Here is a 16,568-nt window from a genome sequence, read left to right as displayed (position 1 = left end):
CAAGGATTTATGAGCCCCTTTCAGGTGCCAATGCAAAACACAAGAGAATCTAGCTAATGAATTGAGTAAAGTCCAACAGCCCCCAAAAACAAATCATATTGCACACTATAAGTAAACCTTTGAGTTAAAAATTAAATAACAGATGACATGTCCAATTGGTACAAAATTAAGTAGCGCATAGGGTCAAGCAAAATGAAATCACTTCATCCCATAGAACCGAGACACAAACGGAACAATCGAACTAAAGGTGCATATGTTACACCTAAATATCAGCACGGCATTCATGTTTTTCTTTAGTTCGCTAAAAAGTTAGACAACAAAGGCAATGATCACAGCAAGCGAAACCGGACATCACCTAATTCAAGGAGAACACGAATCTCATTGCTCTAATCACAAAAATAATAAGCTCAGTTTCAACGTGATGATCAACGACATCGAATTAGAAGAAAATAAAAAATGAGTAGCTCCAGCGTACATGAATACAATCCATAGTAGGACGGAGACAAAGAGGAATCCGGATAGGAACTTGGCCGGAGAAGCCCCCATTTTTCCCGATCAAATTCACCAGCCGATCCTTCCCAATTTCCGGTCTACGCAGTCGCCGTGCATGCCTTCATATGTGTACCGATTCGGAAACAATTGCGATAGCAGTAGCTGAAGGATCAAGCATTTAATTTGGCGGAAGAATACCAAAGTCTAGAGAGAGAAGGTGAGAGAGAGATGTGGGGAGCACTGAACGTAGGAGTGAGAAAATGAAAACATTTTTTATATATAGTAAAGTAATAGTAATGGGGAAGGGGTGAGGGATTCGATCCGTGAAGTATGCTCTGAATAATCGTGGAAAGGTAAAACTGGAGTGCAGAAGCACAACGGGCTCGGATCCACTACGCATGGATGTACGGCAACTACTGTATATAACTCTTCTTTTATCTTTTCTACTCTCCTCTATTTCCTACCTTCTTTTGGGCTTCAGATCAAAACCCACCGGATCCTTAAATGGACTCTCCTTTTCAAGTTTCAACCTTAAAAAAAAAAAAGTTAGGCTGCGTTCGGAAACGGTAGCATACATATATTTTTCTTTTCCTCATTTTTTTCACATATTTTTTTAGTTGAAAAAAAAAATCGGCTAAAAAACAAAAATTCTGAGCAATCATTTTCTCATGATCACTTCAATTCATAATAATATTATCACAAGTTACAAGTGTTCCCTCCGTCCCACGAATCTTGACACGTTTGATTTCGACACAGGAATTAAGGAGTTATAGATTTTTAAGTGTGTAGTTAATAAAGTATAAAAGTGATAAAGTAAGAGAGAGAATGTAATAAAATTGATAAAATAGGAGAGAGAAGATAATAATTATTACCTTATTTGGAAATGTGTCAAGATTCGTCGGACGGCCCAAAAAGAAAAACGTGTCAAGATTCGTGGGACGGAGGGAGTATATGATAATAGTTTCTCACATTATATATTTTTATCATCTTTCAATTTTACTCTAAAAAAATATAGTACTCCCTCCGTCCTGTTAATAATGGCACGTTTTCCTTTTTGGGTTGTCCCGCTATTGATGGCACGTTTCCTTTTTTGGAAAAAATAAGGAGTGATTAATGTTAATTAAAACCTAATTAAAACAACTTTCAAACCTACCCTCACTCTAACTCTCTCTCTCTCTCCCGATTACTCTCACTTTCTCACCCTCGCCGCCTCACCCTCCTCCACGGCGACGGCGCAGCGACTCCGCGTCCACCCACCCTCCTCCGCCGCCTCCACCCTGTTTCAGGTAACCCCATTCTTTTTCTCTCTTTCGAGATCTATTTCTCCCTGCCCTCTCTCTGCTCTCCCTCTCGATCTCCGTTTATCTCTTGTCTGCGGCGGCCGCTGCGAGCCGGGGCGGCGCATGCAGCACCGTCCGCCGCCGCCGCCGCCTCTGCTCCCTCTTTCTTCTTCACTCACTCCGCCTCCATGTCCGTCTCAGATCTATCTCCTAGCGCACATCGACTTCACCACCTCCTAGCGCTCGTAGCAGCGGCGACGGCGGAGCAGCGTCGACGGCGGAGTGCTCCACAGACTCCAGCGACTTCACAGACTTCACACCCCTCTCTGTAGAAGAACCGAGCCCTAGATCCCCAATGTTCCCACTCGATTTCAGGTGACGATAGCCGCGCCCCTGCCTCTCTCTCTCTTTCACTCCCTCATCATGCCGAATGGATAGCAGCTAGTGAATATGGTTCTTGAATTTCGATTTTTAGTTTTGGAATTTGTTGATTTTTGGTTATAGAAATTGTTGGAATTTTTAGTTTTGAGTAATTTGAATTTTTCAGATTATGTTGTTGTGATCTTGTTGCAGAAGAAAGAAAAGTCGAAAATGTTGTTAAATCTTGTTGCAGATTTTTTGAAATTTTTGGTTGTGATCTTGCTGCAATCTTGCTGTGGTCTTGCTGCAATCTTGTTGTGGTCTTGCTGCTGAAATTTTTAGAAACAATTAATAATTCATTAATCACAAACATCACACTCCTTATTCACTTAACTTGCTTCTCCTTAATCTCCGTGCCGGAAAGAAACGTGCCATTATTAACGGGACGGAGGGAGTATAATTTAGGCGTTATTGCCAGAAAATACTCATAATTTGTCAATTTTCTAATTTATAACACGACCTAATAATTTGACCAGAAAATACATCAATTTTCAATTTAATCGCAATCATAACATGACCTTATCATTTAGTATAATAATATCAACATTTAACATTAAATATTTTTCATTTTCTTTTCATCCCACAATATACTAATTTTTTGTTGGTCCTAAAATTTTATAATTTCATAATTTAAATAAATAAATAAGTATTATATATGTAATATTTACATAATATATGTAATATATTAATAGAATATTTTATATAAATGCATTTTTGTGTTGAAAATGTTGATATATATATATATATATATATGAGCTGGTCTTACATGCGTAACCGCATGGGATGCGACCGGGACCGACCCGTTTTCAACATATGTATATTGTTTTTGAGAGATAATAACTAAAGATGTATTGTGGTGTAGTGGTTGGAAGCAACATCTCACTTTCAACGTAAAGGGCACAGGTTCAAAACCCAATAGCTACATATTTTTCCTTCTTTTTGTTTTTAATGTATTTTCTGTTACTCCCTCGAAATGAGTACTCATATTTCCTTTTTCGTCTGTCCACGAAATGAGTACCCATTTCCCTTTTTGGCAAGTGTGCCCCACACATCACTTTAATTAATACACTCCTTCTTTTTGTTTTTAATGTATTTTCTGTTTTTTCCTTCTTTTTGTTTTTAATGTATTTTCTGTTACTCCCTCGAAATGAGTACTCATATTTCCTTTTTCGTCTGTCCACGAAATGAGTACCCATTTCCCTTTTTGGCAAGTGTGCCCCACACATCACTTTAATTAATACACTCCTTCTTTTTGTTTTTAATGTATTTTCTGTTACTCCCTCGAAATGAGTACTCATATTTCCTTTTTCGTCTGTCCACGAAATGAGTACTCATTTCCCTTTTTGGCAAGTGTGCCCCACACATCACTTTAATTAATACACTCAAAAAGTGGGACCCTTAAACTATTCACACTACACTTCATACATTTCTTAAAATCCGTGCCGTCCACAAATGGGTACTCATTTCGTGGACGGAGGGAGTATTTTTTTGGTTTTTTTTCTTTCTATTTTTCATTTGATTTCAAAGTAAATATCGTTATGATGAAAAGTAATTATATTCATGAAGAAATGTAATATTTTTAAAACATTACCTTTCTTTATATCAACAATTTTCGTGTAAAAAGTAACAATTTTAAAATATTACTATGAATAATTACTTTTTATTAAGACAATATTTATTTTTAATAAGTATAAAATATACATTTGTTAGCACAAATGTATATTTATATTAATATAATTATTTCCCTTCATTCAATATAAAGTATTATATTTTCTAAACCCTAAACCCTGAAAACTAAACCTTAAACAATGAACCCTAAATAATCAATACCAAACCCTAAACACTGAATACTAAACCTTAAACCTTGAATATTAAACCCTAAACCTTGAATATTAAACCCTAATGGTAATATTTACTTTTAGGGTTAAGTACCAAATCCCCCCCAACGTTGGGGCCCCTATTGCGTATAGGACCCTATAGTCAGGGTAAGCGTTGTTTACTACCTCAACGTGGCTAAACCTAAGCAAATCCCCCCTTCCCCCCGTGTTTTAACGGCCCCAAATGCCGTCTGTTATTTAATTTTTTTATTATTATTTTAATGAAGGTGGGCCCCATTTCACACGTCACTACCACCAACCTTCCCCCCATCCCCGCCGCCGACGCCCCCAGACATGTTCTTCCCCAACCTCCGCTGCCGCTTCCCCCACCACCGCCAGCCATGCCTTCCCCGACCACCATCACAGATCCACCGCCTTTCCTCCACCGCGTCTTCTCCAGCTCCAGCTCCCTCCGCTACCCTCCCCCACCACCACACCTCTTCCTCCACCGCCTTTCCCCACCACCATCACAGATCCGCCGCCTTCCTCGACGGCCTCTGTCGCCTACCCCCAGCAATCCCTTCTCCTTCTCCGCCGCCCTCCCCCACCAGATTATGCGCCTCCGCCGCACCAACTGAAGCTCCAAAAATTGGGGGTTTGATTTCTCCAAAAATTGGGGTTTGGTTCCCAATTTCTCAACCTCCCTCTGAATTGGGGTTGATTTCTTTTGTTGTGGTGGTGGTGGTGGTTGGGAAGATGGGGGAGGATGTTTGGCAATGGCTACTGGGAAGATTGGGGGAGGATCTACGGTGAAGAGAGAGAGGAGGACGCCGGGAGGTTTGGGAAAGGGATGTCTGGTGGCGGTGAAAGGCATGGCTGGCGGTGGCGGGGGAAGCGGCAGCGGAGGTTGGGGAAGAACATGTCTGGGGGCGGCGGCGGGGATGGAGGGAGAAGGTTAGTGGTAGTGACGTGTGAAATGGGGCCCACCTTCATTAAAATAATAATAAAAAAATTAAATAGCAGACGGCGTTTGGGGTCGTTAAATAACGTATTTGCTTAGGTTTAGCCACGTTGAGGTAGTAAACAGCGCTTACCCTGACTATAGGATCCTATACGCGATAGAGGCCCCAACGTTGGGGGGATTTGGTACTTAACCCTTAATTATATAATTTTATTATACTAATTCAAAATACGTATAAATCATCATACCGTGTGTAGCACGGGTGCCACACTAGTTCACATAAAGGAGACGTACATTCTTATAATCCATTAAGTTCACAAAATTTTGTTTCAATTAATCCAAAAAATCACTATTCGACCAAACTAGCATTTGCATGCAGTGCAATGCATGAAAAATATTTTTATATTATATATTTATATAAAATTGACATGATCTCAATTATCATATTTATAAATGCAATAAAAAATTAATTTTAACTAAATATATTTTAGTTGAATATTGAAAAAATAAGAAAATTAAGAAAAAATCACAATAATAATAAATCACACGGCCACTCGGTTTCGGGTCATCCCATTCGGTTTCGGGTTATTTTCGGTTCGGGCTAGTCGATTTTTTTATTTTTCAGGCTAAAATTTTTCTACCCTAACCCTAACCCACTTGGTTTCGGGCTAGCCCGTTCGGGCCCGCAAGTTTACGATTTTTATATGTTTATTTTTTTTATAAATAATCATATTCTTGTAATAAAAATATGTCGTATTTTTTAAATAAAGATATTTCGCCTTGTGTTAGATATAATAATTAGTGTTATTTTAACGTAAGTTTACATGATATCTAAATTTAACTTTATTTCCGATAAAAATTGTACATGGGTTTAACATAAATGACTATCTTTTTTTTACTTTTATATCATAAATGTTTGTTATTAACAGTTAGCAAAAAATTCAAAATATATTCTACAAGCATCAAAATGTTTTTATCGAATTAAAAAGTAAAGTATTTAAAGTTTAAACATTAATTATTAAGAAAGTGTTCGGTTAGTCGGGCCAACCCACTCGGTTTTCGGGCCAACCCTATCGGGCCGGGCTATTTTCGGTTCGGGCCATTCGGGCTAATTTTTTTCGGGCTTAAAATTTTCAACCCTAACCTTCCTTTTTTATGGGTGTATTTGGACCGACCCGTCGGTTTCGGACTTTTTTGACATCCCTAATGGCAATTAGTGTATGTTTCAACTTTCAAATTTTGTTGGCAGTTTTTTAAATACGTAATTTCACCACCCTCTTTAATTGAATTTATTTATGAAATTGTCATCCAAATCAATTTGAAATCAATTTGAAATTGGAGACTCATTTTTTAATATAGCATAGATATAGATATAGATAATGCAATCTTCCTGTATAACATATTGCCGCATGCGACATGTAAAGTAACTAAGAGCACCCACAACGCCCTACTCGAGTAGGGTCGAGATCGAGTAGGGCGATGCAGCCCCCCTACTTAAGTGCTACCCGATAGAAAGGGTAAGCACGATGGGCTTTAATATCAGGCGCGTGTTAATTAAAAAAAATTAATTTGAATTTTGAACTCTAACAGCTATGTCCGATTTTATTTTTTATTTTTGCCTTCAACGGCTATATTGACCGATTTTTTTTTTATTTCCTATCTATAAATACCCCTAAACTCCTTCTTCATTCACACAACAACAATTCTTCTCTTTCACTCTTCCAATATTTCTCTTTCAATATTTCCTTCTTTTTTCTTCAAAAAATGGCGAAACACCAGCACGATTCTTCGTCTGATTCATCCGACGGTGTAGCTCACGCGATCATGGAGGAGATAAAGTTGCATAAACATTTGCTTGCTCAAATCTACACCCAACCGGCACCGGAGCCGAGACGTGTTAAGCGTCCCCGGTCTTACGTCTACCGTGATCGTGAGGATGCCCATCTACATCTTATGCAAGACTACTTCGACGATAATCCGACGTACGGGCTTACACTTTTCCGACGTCGTTTTCAAATGCAGAAGGAGTTGTTCTTGCGCATCGTCGAGGCTGTTCAAGGTGAAGATAGTTACTTCCAGATGACCATTGATGCAATAGGTCAGGATTCTCTCTCCCATTTGCAGAAATGCATGCCGGCTATCCGCCAATTAGCCATCGGCGTCAGTGCGGATAATATTGACGAGTATCTCAAAGTCGCCGACTCAAACGGGCGTGTATGCCTCAAAAAGTTCTGCAAGGCTGTCATCCGGGCTTTCAGAGCCCATTATCTGCGTCGTCCAACGGGGGAGGACATCACACGCCTTACTCAGATGCACGAGGCGCGACACGAATTTCCCGGGATGCTAGGGAGTCTTGATTGTATGCATTGGGGGTGGAAGAATTGCCTAAAGGCGTGGCACGACGCATATACACGCGATGATCAAGGGGAGCCAACATTGATCTTGGAGATCGTTGCATCCCACGATCTGTGGATTTGGCATGCCTTCTTCGGTGTCGCTGGTTCGAACAACGACGTCAACGTTCTCAACCAATCGCCTCTCTTCGCCGATGTGTTGGATGGAACGGCGCCGTTCGTGTTCTTTCAGGCGAACCATCGCTACTACTTATGCGACGACATATATCCGGAGTGGCGTTGCTTCGTCAAGAGTCCATCGATGGCAACAAATTCGAAGGAGACGAGGTTCAAGAAGATGCAAGAATCGGCACAGAAGGATGTCGAACGTGCCTTTGGAGTCCTTCAAGCTCGGTGGGGAATCATTCGAATGCCGGCGCGCAATTGGTACGTGGAGCACCTCAAGGACATCATGTTGTGTTGCATCATTCTCCACAACATGATTGTGGAGCACGAAGGTGAAGGAGCAACTAATTGGAGAGATGACGGCGTAGGACACGGGGCTTCTAGCAGTGATTCGACGGAGAGTGCTCGAGCAACCCCAGTTGCCTTTGAAGAATATGTGCAAAGAGATATTATTCTCCGAGATAGGCAGATGAACGCTACGCTCCAACGTGATTTGATCGAGCATGTTTGGGCACGTTTCGGACCTCTAAAGCAAAAATAGTTATTTTTAGGATTTGTTTTAATTTTATTAAGTTTTATGTAATTTTTAGGATTTCAAAATTAATGCAATTTAAATTTGAAGTAAATTGTGTGATTTAAATTTATGCAATTAAACTTAAATAAAAAATAGAAAAATAAAAACTAAAAAAATCAAGTAGGTTATCAAGTAACCCCAATGCGACCTTCTTACTCAATGTCGTCCCCTCTTATCAAGTAGGCACCAATGCAAATGCTCTAATAAATCTAACATCCAAACAAATCATCACTCGAATTTCATGTAGAATAAACCGGTATGGATAAACATACAAAGCTAACACGACACAACCATTTTTCTTTTTTTTCTCACATAATGTCAGTTTGATCAGGAGCAACGCAAACTTCTGCACTGCAACAGTTCCTAAGTGATTGAACAATAATTATCTCCTAAAGGTGTCAATATAAAAGAAAGCAAGAATACAACTAGGGGAAGCAACATGTACATCATCCTTAATATTTCAAGGAGATAAGCAGAGCTTACAATCCCTTGTTTTCTTTCCCATTTCTTGTTTTTGCTTGTTGACGAGGACTTCCAAGAGATGAAGTGTAGATATCACCATCAACCAACTCGCTCGGCTGCTCTGTATTCCTCTGTTTCAGCTGATTGTTATTCGTCAATGTAGAGCGCATTGCTCTAGGTAATTTTAATGGAATGTCATTTTCTCTGTTAGCTTTTGACTGTCCAGGAGCTTCGCTGTTTTGAGGCTGAGCGATGGGTGGCTGTCCAGGAGCTTCACTGTTCTGAGGCTGAGCGATGGGTGGAGTAGCAGGCACAAGCTGAATGGCTGACTTGCGCCACTTTTTCCTAAGATTTGGCTTTGGTATACTAGATAATCCCTGAAATATTAAGAAAAGAGAATTGTAAAGTCAAGTTCAGATCACAAAGTTCGACGCCAAATTATACAGTTACCAAAGATATCATCTGAATTCATACACTATTTAAAAAAGCATGTGAATTACACTTACAATGTTATTTCCAATGTCAGATAATGGCTTCCTCGCAGCACCATCAGTGTTTTGGTTGGCAGGCTTTTCAGAAAGAGCAGTTTCAAGCAGCATTGCACCATGAGCAGCAAGATCATGACTCGTCTCTGCTTCATCACACACCGACATATTATCAGAAAGCTGCAACATGTTCTTCATAGATGCTTCCCTATTGCTGCATCTAGTAGCCTCACAGCTGCATGATGAACTACAAATGCCACTTGCAGCTCGGCATTCACATCTTGAGGTCTTGCAGGAAGACGATTTGCTGCAAGAGCAGCACACTCCCTCAGTGTACCTCATAGAAAGGGATTGATCAAAATGTTCCATTTTCGAATTCCTTTTTCTTGAAGTGCGTCTTTTCCGTTCTCTTGTCTTGCCCCAATCTCCATCCTCATCATTTTCAAGATTTGATTGTTCATCATCTGATGTATCCATATCTTCTAAAAGCTCCAGATCATATATTCCACTACTGAGAATAGTAGAATTTCGAGATCCCTAAAGCATGTAACATCAATCAGTACGTCGTTGAAAATAAATCATGCAAAAGAGATTCTGTTGTTATATGATAGTATTATAGTGGTGTTCAACTGATAATAAGTTCTTTTTCCTTGAAAAGTAGAAGAATAAACAAATAGTGTCAATATATACATATATATACCTTAGGCCGCAAGTCATAAACATGTTTGTCACTATTGCTCGTCGTATTCTCAGAACCTATTTTTCCATTTGATTGTCTCTCCAGTGCCAACATCTGCCAAATGAATCATAAAAACCACACTCAAACAAGTTTCAATCAGGATCATCACTGTCACATTTCACTATAAAGTAACAAATCTAAAATTAGAAATTAAAAGTATTAGACATTGCTGTAGATATAAAATGGTCCATAATGAAAAAGTTGCACTTAACCACATACAAAATAGTATATGTTGTGACAAACAATATGGTGCACTCACCATCAAATTTTCCCGACGACTGAATTCTGTCTTTGTTAGCTCTAGTTGTCTTACCAAATTAACTACTTTTTCCTTCAGGTCTCTAATTTCAGAGTCCTTTTCTCTGCAGTCAACTTCTCTATCCCTTAGCTGGCATCTGTCAGTGGTGAAATATGTGAGAAGAAAGCCATCAGCCTATGATTATGAACTTCAAAAACCATAAGAAGTTTACGAAAATTACTTACCTAGAGGATGATGCCAAGTTAAAAAGGAAGTTCATAACATTTTTTGCTTCAGCAAGAGAACGAACTTGGTTCCACCTTCCTCTGCCACTAAATGCTCGTTCACGCTCCTCAGCTTCTGATAGTTGAGATGCCATGGAAACAAGGGTGCTTGACGAAGTAGCAAGCATGTTCTCAAGGGCAAAAATCCTGGAGTTTCTAGCACCAGGAGACATTACCTGTGGGAACTCACTACAATAAATGGAATAAACTAATTTAGTAAATGAAGCCATTGTATTGTAAGGGAACAAATAGTCAATAACCAAAAACGTGTAATACAATTGAAAACTTATTCAGTAACTTCAGACCTGAAGTTCTGCTGCTTCTCAATCAATGCTTCTTCCTTCAGCCTAGCTAGCTCTTCAGCCATTCTAGCCCTCCTATATGTATATAGAAATCACAATAAGAATTTGGGCTATAAGTATAGAACTAACCTTCATTGTTGCTTTCATCACAAGTTATAATATCTAACATTATTGCTAATTCTAGTTAGTTGTTGATTGATATTTGCACAGGCTTCAAAAAGGGCAATAAATTGATTGGGAAACGATATAAAAGGAAACACAGGTTACAAGTCATAGATAAATGAAGTTACTAAGAAAAGAAATTAAACACCGAAGCGCTATGATACATAAGAGCTGCAAAAGTAAAATGGACATAATTAATGAGAGTGATTGCATTTACTCCTTCATTTGCCGCTCATATTCTGACCGCACCTCATGCACTCCTATTGTTACCTCAAGTTCATGTTCAATAGTCTGCACTAGTGCCTTCAAAATGAAAGAAGATATGGTAATTTACAAATTAGGGGGAATGCCTTGCAAGCCCCTCTAGTAGAGACACCTAGACACGTACCGGGATTCCAGGACCTCTGTTACTTCCTGCACCTGCATAAATTTCAAAGTGAAAGCTAAAATTGTAAATATTTAAAGAATCTATCTTATACTAATATGGATAATGAATATTATCAAATAGATTCGAACCAGATGTTTCACGTGATGAAGCTTTCCTAGAATCTAGCAGCTCTTTAAGACGTTTTGTAGCCATTGCAGCCTCTTCAGTCTTTCGTTGCAAGACCTGACATGAAACAATCATAAGATCAAGATTTCCACAATATTAAAGAACTATGACTAAGCTGGAAAAAAAAATTACCAGTTTTTGCCGCTGGTTGAGTGCCAATAACTTATGCATCTCATATTCATTTCTTCTTCCTTCTTTTTTTAGCTATAGAAAAGACATTCCCAAAGGGTTAGTTTCATAAAAATTTAACGATGTAATGAAGTAACTTCATCTGAGAGATGTTATTCCTTTAGTTACAATTTTTTTCTCTACAATTTATTGTTCAATCAGAACAGCTGGACTGAAAAGAATAACAAGAAAACAATGTGAAAGAGAGGGTAGTTGTTTAGGTAGAAATTCAGAGTGCTCAAATTGACAAATAAAACACAATTACCTGAAGCACTTCCTTTTCCCGACATGCTTTCCACTGTCTGAATTGCTCAGATTCTTGCTTGATCTTATGTTGCAATTGGACCTTTACAGAAAATAAAATTAGTTGCATGAGAAGACCAAGACTTTTGTGTCAAGCCCAAAATAACAAAATGTGTACCTTCTGTGTCTTTATTCTCTGTATCTCATCATGTAATCTTTTAGCAGCTTCATCACTCTTTTGTTTCTGTCGCAGCAGTTGAGTTTGAGCATCCTGTTTTTTCTTCAACTCAGCTACCTGTAGAGATGACAGACTCATCAACAAGAGCACTATGAAACCTCTAGAAAGAATGGAGTTATAACAAAAATGTTAACTGAAAAATAACATCTCTTTATTATTCACCTGTTTTTCAAGAACATTCAATTTCTGAAGATACTCCTCCTTCAACTTTTGAGCACTATCATCAGAATTGGAAGAGATATTGGCAAGATTGTGCCTAAGTTCATCGATCTCTTTCTACAAACGTGAAAGACAACAACATTAGAGATAGGCATTTGAATAGAAAATCATGGAACAGAGCACCACGAACAAGAACACACCTGTAGAGTCCACTTTTCATTTTCTAGTTCGTGTACTTTCTTCTCATAATGTTGCTTAAGGACTGATGTATCACCGCTTGCAAACCGCTTCATTTCAGCCTATACGAGGAAGAGATAAAGCAATGAGTCAGTGTATGCACATCCAAGAGAAATGGAAAATTCATAAATATGAAAGTAGTGGGGGATCTGCAAACTTAAAATGCTGCCCAACACATTTACCTCCTTCTGCTCAAGTCTTTTGTCCAATTCTTGCAGTTCTCTGTCCAGTTGCTCCTGAATAGAAGAATGTTCAAGCTCTTTTTCCACATCTTCCACCACAACTGTAAGATGTTAGGGGATGAGATCATGTAGCAACCAATCTAATCATTTATTCACTCGCTATGATTACACAAAAAGTGAAGCAGCTGCAAAAGTACCAGCTGCCAGAAACATTGAATTTCAAAACAGTAGGTGGCAGCATACCATCAGTTTCTTCAGTTCTGATATCAGCATCCATAAACAAATTTCTTGAGTGAGTTCCATCGTCTTCAGAATAAAGAAAACCATCAGAATTTCCGTGCCTTAAATGGTTTGAACTTCGTATCCTTACTAATTCACTTTCTAGTTCCTGAATCCTAGTGATATAACTTTTCACCAGATCAAAATCCTGAAGTAAGGAAAATAATTTCGTCAAACAAGAGAGAAAAGGAAGACAGTCCTTACTGAATAGTCCATGAAAGTGTTGAATATAAAGTTCAAGATGATTAAGAACTTAACCTTATCAGATTTGTCATTAATCTCATCCAAAGGATTTCCATTTCGAATTGATTCAACTAGCATAACCAGTCTATCCTTTTCCACCTGTAATAAAATTAAATAGATTAATATGGATGAGACTAGCATTTCCTGATCTCCAGATAATTTGTGCCCATAAGGAAAAGGTCAAAATTACATCAATGTAATGCCAACCTGAGCATCAATAGCTCGTTGCTTCAGATGCTCATAACTGATTCGGCATTCCTGAAGAGCCTCCTGTAGCTCACTTTTACTAGCTTCAAGTAAAGATACTTTGTGCTTAAGAATCTGTGCATCAAAAATTAGTGTAAATATCAAGCGGAAAACAAAGAATGTGTAGTAAATTAGTACCCCGACCCCAGAGGGATGATTAAAATAACTTCCTAGAAGATGTAGATCACATTTTTGTAAAAACAAGATTATCAGTAAACATGGTTACTGTCTTGTTTCAACTCAGAAGAGTCTTGGATAAAATAAAACATTGAACTGGTGGATATTAATTACTTTGAGTTCTTCAGTAGGTGCACTCGAATCTCCGCGAAAATAAAGAAGCTCCGATTGCAGTTGTTCAATTTGACTTCGCATCCGTTGCATCTCGTCTGACACTGGATCACGGTTGATCTACAAATTTGAACATATGAGGTTTTAAGTTACAAACTATGATCATGATGATTAGAGATAAGTGATAAATTTCAAACTTACAATTGCTTTATTCTGAATATTCCTTGCACGGTTTGCATACTTCAATGTGTTAAGTGTCTCCTCGGCATTTGTGTCAGCAGGACTTACACATGCTGTAAACATCCAAACAATTATTGGATAACAGTGGGAGAAGAGTATATGCCAATTATTCATCAATAGTCAATCTTCAACAAGCATTATACGAATCACATAATAATGTGTCATCCAATGAAACAATGGTAATATATGCAAAAGCATACCGATCATAATTGTTTTGCAATTGCCGCCAAGTGAATCCTGTTACAGATTATGTATTAGTTAGCACGATAAGCACATTGAAGTCTATTAAATATTTTCTATAGATCTTTTGAGAAAAATAAATTCATTAGATAATACGTAAAAGAAAACCTTACTTGTAATATGCGTGTTAACTTGCTGTCACGGTAAGGAACATGACCTCCTTCTTTGCGCTTTTTGTCATCACCTAGAGCACTGATGACATTCCCAAGAGCCAATAATCCCTTGTTAATGTGTATACCTAGAAGACATGAAACAGATATTTGAAAGTTCATTCAGTGTTCAAAAACTAACCAATAGAAAAGATTTACCTCTTAAAAGTAAAGAGTTTTCATCTACATACATATCTATAAGTCACACAACAAATAATAAGTATTACCTTCCAGCAAACGTGAACCATCAGCACCTGTACGTTTAGCACGCTCAGAGCCAGCTAAGTCAACCAAGTGAAGCTTCGCTATCAGAACATCGTCACCGACGTCATCTTCAGCTAAAGCATTAGTTCGTCTTCTTTGTTCCATTGAGATTGTGAAAATAGCATGTGAACGGCTAAATAAATAAGATAATTTAAGTTAGAAGCATATCAATTGTGATTGGAACCATTTATTGATACATGTAAAGTATTTTTGATTAAATACTTGCACTACTAAACATTTTGATTAGTTAAAATGAAAAATAAACACACCATAAATAATAAAAAAAATAAAATCATACCTTGATTGACTATTCATCTTTGTGCTCCCTGTTGCCCGAGTTAGTGAACCCTGGAGAAGGTATGAAGCCATCTCTTCCTTTGTCCTCACCTCCGACTCTGTAACCCCAGCTAGCGTAATTCCTCCGCTCACCCTTTCCCTGATCTGAATGGGAACTCTTGCAGGTCCTGTAGTCTTTGGGTCTAGCAAATCAAACACATCTTCTTTGAAAACCTATAAATTTCAAGGTTAATCAGTAACCAACTCGAAATGAAGTTCACATATTTAGATGTAAAATTTTGCAATTTTATGTTTGGTACCTCTATAAAAGATACTCTAATCAAAAACTCGGTAGACTCTTTCAAAGTCTCAACTTTCGAGAAAATGGTATCCATTACTTTAGGAAGGATGGCATCTCCATGCTCTTCGCCATTATAATTTGTACCCATGGTATAAGTCTTCCCAGATCCAGTCTAAGATCAAAACAATCATATATGAGATTATTAAATTTTCTCGAGAGTCGAGATGTCATCCCCTGAAAAAATTTGATACTGCTAGTATGAAACAAAGAAATCAGTCATTCTCAGGATATTTTTTTTGCTTACCTGGCCATAGGCAAGGACTGTTCCATTATATCCATGAAATAAAGCATCCACAAGTGGAGCAACACATTCATCAAAGATTGTTGAAGATGGGGATCCCTTGCTACCATAGACATAATCAAATGTGAACGAATGGGATCCAATTTGAACCTGATGCGGTCAAAAGAGGAAACCCATTAGTTGCAATCTCATAGCTAAATTTTCAGCATCCAAATCATAAATTAATAAGACAAAAAAAAAAGAAAAAAAAAACGTATGAGTTTTGTCTAAGTGCCAATGTTTGTTAATGAGTTCCAATCCACAAGTTCCACAATACATATACTTAGCAGACATCAACAAAAACATAAGCCAATCTAAAAAGGAGAGCAAATTTGGTTGAGATAAAGACCTGCTTCTGCGCGGGATAAACGGTAATGCAGTCGGTACAGCTCGCAAGAAGCTCAGCGGTGACGAGCGGTCTGACATTGACCGCGACCCTCACACTCTGCGACGACGATTCGGAGTTCTCCATCTTCAGCTGCGTTCTCTCAATTTACCAAATTCCTAAGCTTGCCTACATACAATCTGGAAGACGAATAAAAAATGCACTAAAGTGAGAAAATTGTCTACAATCAGCTGCAACCCATGTTTTGAACCAAACAAAAAAAAATTACACCAAAAATCCCCCGACAAAACAACAGAACAGCAGAAGCATATATCTGAATTGTAAGGAAAAAGCGGAAATACGTTGTGAACTGAGAGTCAGAATCGGCGTTGAGTAAGCGAGATAGATGGCGGCTATTCCATTCGAAATGAGAGACAGATAGATCTATGAAAGAGTGAGGTTACTATGGAAATGCAAAAAAATTTAATTGAGAGAGAGAGGGTATGATGGAATTCAAAAAATTGAATTGGAGAAACAGCGGTTGCATCTGATATCCACAATTCAAATTTCACATGTCACGTGCACTGGGAGTGGTCTTGGAACGGTACTCTCTCTGCCTTCGATTTTGAGATTTTTAATTGATACTCCCTCCGTCTAGGGATGGCAACGGGCCGGATCTGAACCGAGTCTGGCCAATATCAGATTCAGATTCGTTTTCATATACCAGATCCAGATTCAGATCCGTGGATCTAAAAATTTTGGATCCAGATCCAGATCCGCGGGTCCACGGATCCAGATCCATGGATCTACTATTTTTAAATTAAATTAAAACAATTTCACAAAATCAACAACATCTAATTTC

General features: G+C 38.3%; 3 protein-coding genes across 3 annotated transcripts in view; 1 reads left to right on the top strand and 2 right to left on the bottom strand.

Moving 5' to 3' along the window:
* The window catches only part of LOC130992535 (protein SABRE-like), a 36,720-nt gene extending 35,782 nt beyond the window's left edge, over positions 1–938 (bottom strand). Inside the window, exon 1 of the mRNA XM_057917200.1 lies at positions 476–938. Coding sequence (XP_057773183.1) covers positions 476–546 — 71 coding nt within the window. The 5' untranslated portion in view covers positions 547–938. The remainder of the gene's footprint in view (positions 1–475) is intronic.
* Positions 939–6,734: 5,796 nt separating this feature from the next.
* On the top strand, positions 6,735–8,434 carry LOC130993823 (uncharacterized). The gene is made up of 2 exons (XM_057918860.1): positions 6,735–7,438; positions 8,395–8,434. The coding sequence occupies exons 1-2, from the start codon at positions 6,735–6,737 to the stop codon at positions 8,432–8,434; spliced, it is 744 nt and encodes a 247-aa protein (XP_057774843.1).
* Positions 8,274–16,314, bottom strand: LOC130992540 (kinesin-like protein KIN-4C). The gene is made up of 28 exons (XM_057917211.1): positions 16,069–16,314; positions 15,731–15,906; positions 15,346–15,492; positions 15,061–15,213; positions 14,763–14,974; positions 14,428–14,597; positions 14,165–14,289; positions 14,012–14,048; positions 13,773–13,864; positions 13,575–13,691; positions 13,245–13,358; positions 13,053–13,136; positions 12,759–12,942; positions 12,516–12,616; positions 12,297–12,395; positions 12,100–12,213; positions 11,878–11,994; positions 11,722–11,802; positions 11,421–11,492; positions 11,252–11,345; positions 11,124–11,155; positions 10,953–11,038; positions 10,577–10,648; positions 10,233–10,460; positions 10,009–10,144; positions 9,711–9,803; positions 9,032–9,547; positions 8,274–8,902 (listed from the first exon to the last, which is right to left on the bottom strand). The coding sequence occupies exons 2-28, from the start codon at positions 15,851–15,853 to the stop codon at positions 8,543–8,545; spliced, it is 3,759 nt and encodes a 1,252-aa protein (XP_057773194.1). The 5' UTR covers positions 15,854–15,906; positions 16,069–16,314; the 3' UTR covers positions 8,274–8,542.
* Between the last annotated feature and the right edge of the window lie 254 nt (positions 16,315–16,568).

Source organism: Salvia miltiorrhiza, chromosome 7, assembly GCF_028751815.1.
Source record: "Salvia miltiorrhiza cultivar Shanhuang (shh) chromosome 7, IMPLAD_Smil_shh, whole genome shotgun sequence".
Classification (NCBI taxonomy): domain Eukaryota; kingdom Viridiplantae; phylum Streptophyta; class Magnoliopsida; order Lamiales; family Lamiaceae; genus Salvia; species Salvia miltiorrhiza.
This window is presented reverse-complemented; position numbering and strand designations above follow the sequence as displayed.

Coding starts and splice junctions, on each gene's coding strand:
- LOC130993823 (XM_057918860.1), top strand. CDS start 6,735: ATGGCGAAACACCAGCACGATTCTTCGTCTGATTCATCCGACGGTGTA. Junction 7,439..8,394: donor ATCGTTGCATCCCACGATCT/GTGGATTTGGCA, acceptor CAGTTTGATCAG/GAGCAACGCAAACTTCTGCA.
- LOC130992540 (XM_057917211.1), bottom strand. CDS start 15,853: ATGGAGAACTCCGAATCGTCGTCGCAGAGTGTGAGGGTCGCGGTCAAT. Junction 12,214..12,296: donor ATGAAAAGTGGACTCTACAG/GTGTGTTCTTGT, acceptor TCACGTTTGTAG/AAAGAGATCGATGAACTTAG. Junction 11,039..11,123: donor ACAGAGGTCCTGGAATCCCG/GTACGTGTCTAG, acceptor TTCATTTTGAAG/GCACTAGTGCAGACTATTGA.